A 9085-nucleotide genomic window follows, 5' to 3' on the forward strand; every position below is an offset into this window, starting at 1 on the left:
ATGGCATGCATGTTAGGGAATAATTCTTGGCTGCCAGCACAGTATATGACTGAGTGGATGATTCCATTGGCTTCCTGCAAGCTTACAAAAACAATTTGAGGGCTCTGTGCTCGCCAGGAGTTGACACCGACTCAACAGCACACTTTACCATTTAACTTATCTTATGTGTTATATTACTTGCTGTGGAGATTTAGAGGGAAACCCCAGTTTGTCAGAACTCCCAGAGATGGCAACAGGATCTGGGACAGAGAATGGTGGAAATGTAAGGCAGAGTGGAGCCACAAGGGAAAGCAGCAGCTCTGCTATAGAGGCAGCGGAAAGTCTGTTTCCTCGAGCAACGATTTCCTTGAGTCACAGGGAAACCTCTTCCTGAGCAATAGCCTGCTGGGTGCACTAAGGGCGTACTAGAGAGCAAGAGAAGTGAGCATGGTTGAAAAGTTGTATATAAGAGGAAAGGGGAAGCCAAAGATAAAGGAGCTAATCTGTGCTCTTTCTTTCCTCCTACCCTGACCCCACATAAGGGAGAAAACTAGAAGCTATGGGAAGAAAGAACACAGCATGAATTACTCCTTTCCCTCTAACCTTAGGTACTTCCCCCTCCCTCTATTTCTTATATGCAACTTTCCAGTCTCTGTTTCTTTGCTCTCCAATAGGTCTTTATTTTCCAGCAGGCTGTTGTAGGAGAAGGCTTTCTTCCCAAAATAAAAGCACAAATTCAAATATAAACAATAAAAAAAGTTAACAGTATCATAAAACTGAAATAAAATATTGGATCAATAGTCAAATTTTCTAAATATAACATCCTCAAAGCAACCTATGGCTTCCCAATAAGTTATTGTCCTATAAAGGCATAAATAATGTAGTCAGTGGGGACAGTTTACCCCAGTCACAGCAAAGGCTTATTGAGCGATTCTCTGTTAATATTCGGTTATCAAATCTTGTTTCACTGAAATATAAGCATTTTGAGGAAGCAATGCTGTGCCTTTCCATTTCAACCTCATAATAGCCATAGGCAAGAATCCATTGCATAATTCTACTGTTGTTTCACCTGGTGTTTTGTTTTGCATGTTAATACATATAAACTTTATTTTGTTCAAAAGTGATGTTTCTTCTTCTGATCCCTAGGGCTATGAATTCAAGAACATCATTTGATTAACTCCCATAGGACTTTGTTTTAGGTTATGTGTGTTCTGTTCCCACTCTAGTGCACTTAAGGACAGCAGATTTCCACCCCTGACCCGTGAGGAGCTGCCTAAACTTTTCTGCTCTGTCTCCCTCCTCACTAATTTTGAGGATGCCACTGACTACTTGGACTGGGAGGTGAGAACAGGTGCATTTGGAACTCTCCATCATTCTCATACCATTTGGGTTCGGTTAGTATATGGCAATGTGACTGCTTTATTGGTAGATTGTGGTTATAGGATTAGAAGAATGAAGTTGGAAAGATGGAAGACTGAGGGGCTGGATAAGTGTGCTGGTATGCTAGTAACACTTCAGTGGTGGTTGGGAGGCACTAAAGTTGCCTGCAGAAGATGAGACAATAATGATTAGTCGTAAGGAAAGGGGCATATGTTTGGGGTACTGAAATAGTGAGGACTGAACAAACTAAGGTTGATTTGGTCTGCCAGAGGAAGCTGCCTCTGTGGCTCCGAGAAAATGGCAACATGTGATGGAATTGCACCAGGGAAGGTGGCATATGGTGTTGCAGGTGTAAGGAAAGGCAAAAGTGTATGTCTAGGTAAGGTTGGCCACAGAGAGGATGCATGGCAATGGAAAATGTTCTGTGCATCGTCACAGAAAATACCTCTCAGCTGGCTTTATATTTCCATTGTTAGGTGGGAATCCATGGAATCAGAATTGAGTTCATCAATGAGAAAGGTGTCAAACGCACAGCCACATACTTACCTGAGGTTGCTAAGGAACAAGGTGGGTTTGAGATAAGCTGAACTTCCACACTGAGCAAATGTGGCTTATATGTAAGGATTTGGATTGTGGATCTGGTTTGTGCAGCAGCTGTTAAAGCCACCTAAAACCATTAATCTGTTGTGGCTGAATTGTTCAGAGATCTGTCCTTTTAAAGGCTCAAAATGTAGTTACATCTTTATTGTGTCTGGTTTCCCCCCACAACTGGCAGGGCTGTGAATATTGTTTCCTCCATATAATTGTTTTTAGTTTGGTGTATTCTCCCATTTGCCAGTCATAAATTGAAAATAACCCATTGCTTAATTTACTGGTTGAATCCAGTTGTACCATTCTGACTATTTTCAACATTGTGGATTTACAGTTCAGCTTCACCATCACACAAACGCAACATCAGATGACTCTGTCTTCCCCCAGAGCAAACGTCTTTGATGCAAATGTAAACAATTTGGCTGCCTTTGAAGAATGCAGCAGTGACTACCACTGTAATTGCACAAAACATTTCTTCTACCTTTCAGAGAAGTATATTGCTACATTCTGGAAATGAAAAAGTGTCATTTGTTAAATCAGGTCTCCACATACGAATGCACTACACCATTACAGGAATATTTAGTAATTTCAGTTTTGACATATTCTGTACCTCTTGACTTATTGTGAAAAAATGACATATACTATAGTAATAGGATGGCTCTGAAAATAGGATGTATGCTATACTAAAATAGGATGAGTCCTTGCAATAATAATAGGAGTTCTGTGAAATGTTCTAAGACTTGATTGGCTAAAGATACGACTAGTGTCTCACTAGCACAGTGGGAGAAGATATGCACCTCTAAACAGTTTGCATAATCCCCTTTTTCTTCTTCTCTGCTTATGTGGACAGTGGTGGAGTCAGGAGCTCTAATTGTGTTCCTGGCAGCCCGCTACTGCCAATTAGCCACATTTTTTGGTCTTTAAAAAATGGCAAATCAGTAGCAGCTGCCCAGAAGAAACATAATGTGTGCTGCTGCCCACAGAGGTGCAGTTAATAATAATAATAATAATAATAATACAAGCTACCTGTAGCCAAAAATTGGTGGGACCATAAAATTAAAAAAGTTGTAGAAAATGAAGATGCAAAAATATTATGGGACTTCCGACTACAAACAGACAAACATCTGCCACACAATACACTAGATATAACTGTAGTTGAGAAGAAAGAAAAACAAGTTAAAATAATCGACATAGCAATAACAGGGGATAGCAGAATAGAAGAAAAAGAAATAGAAAAAATAACAAAATACAAAGTTCTACAAATTGAAATTGAAAGGCTGTGGCAGAAAAAGACCAAAATCATCCCAGTGGTAATTGGCGCCCTGGGTGCAGTTCCAAAAGACCTTGAAGAGCACCTCAACACCATAGGGGCCACAGAAATCACCATCAGCCAATTACAAAAAGCAGCTTTACTGGGAACAGCCTATATTCTGCGACGATATCTATAACAACTGACAATAAAATTCTGGCATCCCAGGTCCTTGGGAAGGACTCGATGTCTGGATAAAACAAACCAGTCAATAACACCTGTCTGACTGTGTAAACAAGAAATAATAATTAATTAAGAACTTAATCTCCTTCAGCACCGCTTGTCTGGGAATGAATTCCACTTCCATTAGCAGTAGTATATCCTCTCTCTTCTGCTACCATACCACTAGTCTGGAACACAAGTTCCTTTCTTTGCACAGCTTCACTATGCTTCTTCCTTACACTAGCACAACAGCGTTACACTAGTGCAACACTAGTCTGGGTGTAAGCCACTGTTTAAATATATAAGCATGTATGAAACTATGCCATTATCAGTTAAAATTAGCCTGTATTTATATCTCTGCTGCTGCTGTGTTTGAACAGATTGGGATCAGATTCAAACAATAGACTCCTTGCTCAGGAAAGGTGGTTTTAAGGCTCCAATTACCAATGACTTTAGGAAGACTATTAAACTCACCAGGTGAGTTGTATATTTTATTTTTGCAATTTGCAGGTACTAAAATAGCTACTACTCCTACTGCATACGACAGAGCATATTTTGAGAGCAGGCATGCTTTTTCCTATGTGACATTTTCTGGATTTCAATACTGGTTGATGATTTTGTTCTCTAAAGTTATGTTGCCATAACACTGGTATAACCTTACTAAGGAGGGCTCTTCTTCTAACACTTCCTATTTTTTGCTGTGTTGTACTGTTAATTTTAATTAGTAAGTGTTTTCTGTACAAAAATAGAAAGATGGCTACATTTTCCCCTCTGAACCAAATATCCATTGGAGCCAGCTTCAGAGTTTCTGCTCTGGGTGGTGATAAGCTACATGTGGATGCAGTCGGGGCTCACTTCGCCTTCCTCTCCCCAGTACTGGCAACAGTGGTTGCTGCTTCTCTTCCTTGAAACCATCACCTGGACCCTCACCAGTCTGCCAGCTTCCTCTTTGGACCCAATCTGGAGGTGGTGAGAAGCAGCAGCAGGCCCTGTTGCTACCATTGTAGCCCCCACTCCCTCTGAACACAATGGAATGGTGATGGGTAGCAGTGGAAGGTGGAGGAGCAGTTGCTACCACTGCCATACTATTATGTCCAGAGGCAGCAAACAGTGGCTTCTGCACCTTAAAGTTACCGCTGGTTGATTTGGCTCAGAGAGGAAAAGTGAGCAAAGAGGGAGCTAACAGCAGAATGAGAGCTAACCCCATTCACTTTCAGGTCCAGTTCAAAGTGCTGGTTTTCACCTATAAAACCCTTCAGGGTTTGGCACCTGTGTACCTTCAGGACCGCCTCTCCCATCCAACTTTGACCCACCCTGTGAGGTCATCTCAGGTGGGTCTTCTCACAGTTCCGGGCCCAGGGAAGGTATGTGAGGCCCGGGATCGTGGGAGGGCCTTCTCTGTGGCAGCCCCCTCCTTGTGGAACACCCTGCCTCCTGGGATTCGTAATGCCACCTCCCTTCTGTCCTTTAAGTAGCTTTTGAAAATTTATTTATTTTGCCAGGCTTTGTGTTTGTGTGTGTTCCCCTTTTTCTTTTGTTTTTGTTGTTGTATTAATTTATGTAAACTGCCTCAAGTCTATGGAAGTCAGGCGGTCAATAAATTTGCTAGCTAAATAAATAAATAAATAAATAAATAGCGAGGAAGTCAAGCTGCTACCACCCAAAAACCATTCAGAGGGCTCTGATAGGCTGTGGACCCCCTTCCAAAATGTGGGTCTCATTAGGTGTCTGCCAACCCCTGATACTGTTCCAGTCACCCACATTCCACATTAAGAATCATTTTCCTGTAGCTTTTATTTTTTGTAGCAAAATAAACATTAACACATGTAGTTTGATCATGTAAAGAAATTATGTTGATATGGATGTTTGTCTTTACATATACAGCTGTGAGTGATTAAATTCATTTGTTTCATTTAAGGACCCAATGTCTCTCTCTTTCAGGTACCGCAGTGAGAAGGTGACAATCAGTTATGCAGAATACATGGCTTCTCGTCAGCATTGTTTCCAAAATGGCACTCTTCATGCCCCGCCCCTCTACAATCATTACTCCTGACACAAGGCTGCATGACCAGTCCCGCCCCCCAGCTGCCACTAACAGCTATGACATCATTGGGGCAGATGCCTCCTCTTCCTGGTCCAGTTACTTCTATTACTGCACCATTTTATGATGCTAGCTTCCGTTGCCAAGTCTGCCTTCCAACTAACTGAGGGTGGGGGATACCATTGGGTGCAGCTGAACTTCAGGGGCCCAAGCCTTACCTCATCCTTCCTCCAGAATGAGGGCTTAGTTGGATTGAGGCTCCAAGACTAGTTGCAGTTTGGTTGAGATAACCTTGGGAATGGCAGTACCAGTTCAGATTGCTCTGTCTGTGTGTTAAATTGCACTGTGTTTATTTGAATTGTTAATTATGACAACCCCCTTGATCAAGTAGGAGAGTTCTCCTGGCAGTCTGGGCAACGGAGTCCAACAAAATATTTTTAGGTTATTTTTAATTTTTTTTTAACCTCTGATATTTCTCTACCATGAGCTGATTAGTCCTAATACATCCCGGGCAAGCAGATGACATGAAGTGTTACAAGAAAGGATGGTATGATTTGAAGGGGAAAACAAAACTTACTGCAGATAAAAACTATGCTTACACATATCCAGGAGGTTTCATTTCTCACATCTACCTGCTTTTGCTTTTGATACACAAGGAAGGTAGCCTACTAGATAAGACAACAATGCATGCATGAAGATGAAGTGCTGTGGATTGTCTATGGGAGAGACTTGGGTTTCCTTGTCGCTCTAGAGTATGATCTCCCTCTTTTGGGGCTTCTTCTGGGTGTCTGAGCTGCAATACAGGCAGCAGGATCTGCTGTTGGATTGGGGCAGGTCTGTTCCCTACAAAGCCATTATTCTAGTAATAAAGGGTGTGAAAGTTGTTTATAGGAAATGCTCTGTGAGGCCTGTACTTATCAGGAAGCAGCTTTCTCTAGATGACCCTTATATCCAGGTAAAGAAATAAACAGTAAATGTTAGCCTTTAAGTGGCTATCAAATACAGGTGCCATTGCTGCACTGGTGCTTCAGTCCAAAATACATGTACATGGAAGTAAGTCAAATTGATTTAAATTGAAAATGCTTCCAGATAATGGAACCTGAGGAATGTTTTCATCCAAATATATATACACTGTTAACTCAGATCCATGTTTGATTGTCTTGTGGATTTTTTAAAAATTCATTTTCCCATTGTTGCTGGATACCCATAAATGGAAACCTCCCTTTTCCATTCCATCATCCCAGTTCTCCTGTGTGAATCACTAAGTGATATCATGAATGCTGGCATTATGATTAATCTTAAATGAATCCACAGGAGTTATAAAATGGTCATGCAGGACTTCTGAAAATCTTGGCAATCAGCACTGATGGGCAAGAAAACCCAGGTGAAGAACATATTTTGAAAGTTGGGTACTATATATCCAGAGTGTGTAGTAACAGGAGCTTTATAGGTGACTGACGGATCCAGAAATAGATGGGATGTGGGTATCTGGATTTTTAGGATGAATGAACAATGCCTTGGTGGGAATAAGGGGTAAATGTCTTGAAGCAAGGCCTTGAGGCAGTCTGAACACATACTGCATCTCTGAAGAGAAGTAGAAGTAGGCATGAATGCCCCATATATGGTGGTAAGCGATATTTGCCAGTATCTGGCTTAATTGACCAGGCAAACTGCTGGCTGATAGGAAGGATGGAGAGCAAGTTTACATTATGTTCCTTGCAAAAGGATGGTTCAGAGAGTTTAGGAAGCCTCCAAATTGCATATTGTTCAAGCACTACTGTTCCTTCTAATGGCTCTGAAGAAAATGTATGCTCATCAGTGAATACATATCTAGATGTGAGGGGTGGGGGAAGGAACTTGTATTCCAGATACCTGCAGTACTGCCCTGCTTTAGTTTTGTACTGGATTGTTCATGTAGATTGCCACTCTTTCCCTTCTGATGATGTTGAAATGTGTTTGGATTTGAAGGGACTGTTTTCATGATTTCCTGCTACTGAGAATAAATCAGCCTTGTTACCAATTAGAGTGATTTGTAGTTACTGTCCCAGATGCCCTGGATTGATGGGAGATTGTAGAGGGGAGAGGAGGGTTCAGCTCTGGTCATACTATCCATCTCTGCTCTCAGACAGTATTGAAACATAGGGCTACACTAATTATTATTCAAGTGTTCTATGTTAGAATTTAAATTGTAAAGATTTTTTTAAAAAGCAAAAAGGAAAAAAAAATGGTGCTAAACTTTCACCCCTGAGCACATTCGGTGAGACTGGTCATGCAGGCATATAGTGCCGGGCTATTCAATCCTGCTTTCTTTTTTCAAATGTTTGCCCTGTTATGTGTCTTCAGCAGTGTATAGTGTTAATTATTTGATTTGATTTAAAAGGTGGGGGGGGGAGTTTAGGAGCCAGGTGTGAACCTTGAATGCCATTCTAAAGAACAGACTCTTAGATGTGACTTGACCTACTTGGTTTAATTTTATTATTACACTGAATTAAGTTAAATTAATTTTGGAGTGAGAGATGGTCTCATTCCCTGCCCCTGTTTCCATCCAACCACCTGGTCTGTATAAATAGAAATGCCTCTGTTAAAGTTGGGTTGTGGATTTTTTGTGTGTTGGGCATTTTTTTTTTAGTGAGTGGAACAGCAAACAGGCCATGAAGCATTAACCAGTCCTTGAAAAATGGACACCCAGCATCTGTCTCCATGTGGTGTTTGGTTACAGTATGGTTGAACAAGTATGTCATTCCTGCAAAGTGTGTATGGGAGGGACAGCTTGTCCTTTTCTGTCTCCCACATAGCTCTGGTGCATTGAGATGAGCCCAGACTGAAACGTACATTTCAGCTGCCTGATAGACAAGATATTAAAAAGATGTTGGAACAGAGAACCAAAATAGCCAACAGAGAACGACCTGTTCTAGAGTCCTCATCAGTTGTATTTTTCAGCTGAATAGTGAATAATGTGTTTGCTTCAAGATCTTAGCAATAGCCTTCTGGCCCGATTGAGAATTGGCTCATCCTTAGCTACAAGCAAGTGCCTTTTGGTCTAGATGGGTTTATTTCAGGACAACTGTGGGTAGGAATTTCCCTTGCTGCAGCCATGTATTGTGCATGTGTGTGTGTTTCTCTTTTCCCCTTCTGTTGCATCAGAGAATTTCTTTGATCACTGGGGTCTCATTGTTTGAATGTTTCCCTTTGAGATTTTCGCTTTTCATAGCAAACGGCCAATCTCAATAGAGGCATTTCAATCTGAAAGATGTTAAAGGTCAAAATATCACATCTACAGATATCACATCTGAAAATTTCAAGGGCAAAGTAGTCTGTAAATTTTAATCTTCAAGATTTAAGTTTTGCACATAATTGTGTTCCCTAATCCATTCTTAACGTTGCAGTCTTTGCTGACTGAATGCTGTTTTCTGTTTGTTTCCAAAGCCAAAATTATTAAAATTTTGGTTAATTTTCTTTTTAAAGCAAGGAACCTCTTTTGACCTTCAGTGCAGAGATGTCAGACCAATTCTTTGTTATTACACTTGGTTGCCTCCTAGCTATATAACTTCTGAGTGTAAATCATTGAACTTTACCCTCTAATGAAGTATTGTAGAAAATAAATTGTAATGGATACATTTTTA

General features: G+C 40.8%; 1 protein-coding gene across 4 annotated transcripts in view; it reads left to right on the forward strand.

Annotated features, from left to right (window-relative positions):
• The window catches only part of AMMECR1L (AMMECR1 like), a 31067-nt gene extending 21982 nt beyond the window's left edge, over positions 1-9085 (forward strand). For 2 of the 4 annotated variants that reach the window (XM_053308307.1, XM_053308306.1), the window contains 4 exons: positions 1206-1320; positions 1836-1926; positions 3802-3898; positions 5363-9085. In XM_053308307.1, coding sequence (XP_053164282.1) covers positions 1206-1320; positions 1836-1926; positions 3802-3898; positions 5363-5474 — 415 coding nt within the window. In that variant the 3' untranslated portion in view covers positions 5475-9085. Of the gene's footprint in view, positions 1-1205; positions 1321-1835; positions 1927-2284; positions 2406-3801; positions 3899-5362 lie in introns of those variants that run through there. The other 2 variants (XR_008319236.1, XM_053308308.1) reach the window with 2 other exon arrangements.

This window comes from Hemicordylus capensis, chromosome 3 (genome assembly GCF_027244095.1).
Source record: "Hemicordylus capensis ecotype Gifberg chromosome 3, rHemCap1.1.pri, whole genome shotgun sequence".
NCBI classification, from domain to species: Eukaryota; Metazoa; Chordata; class Lepidosauria; order Squamata; family Cordylidae; genus Hemicordylus; species Hemicordylus capensis.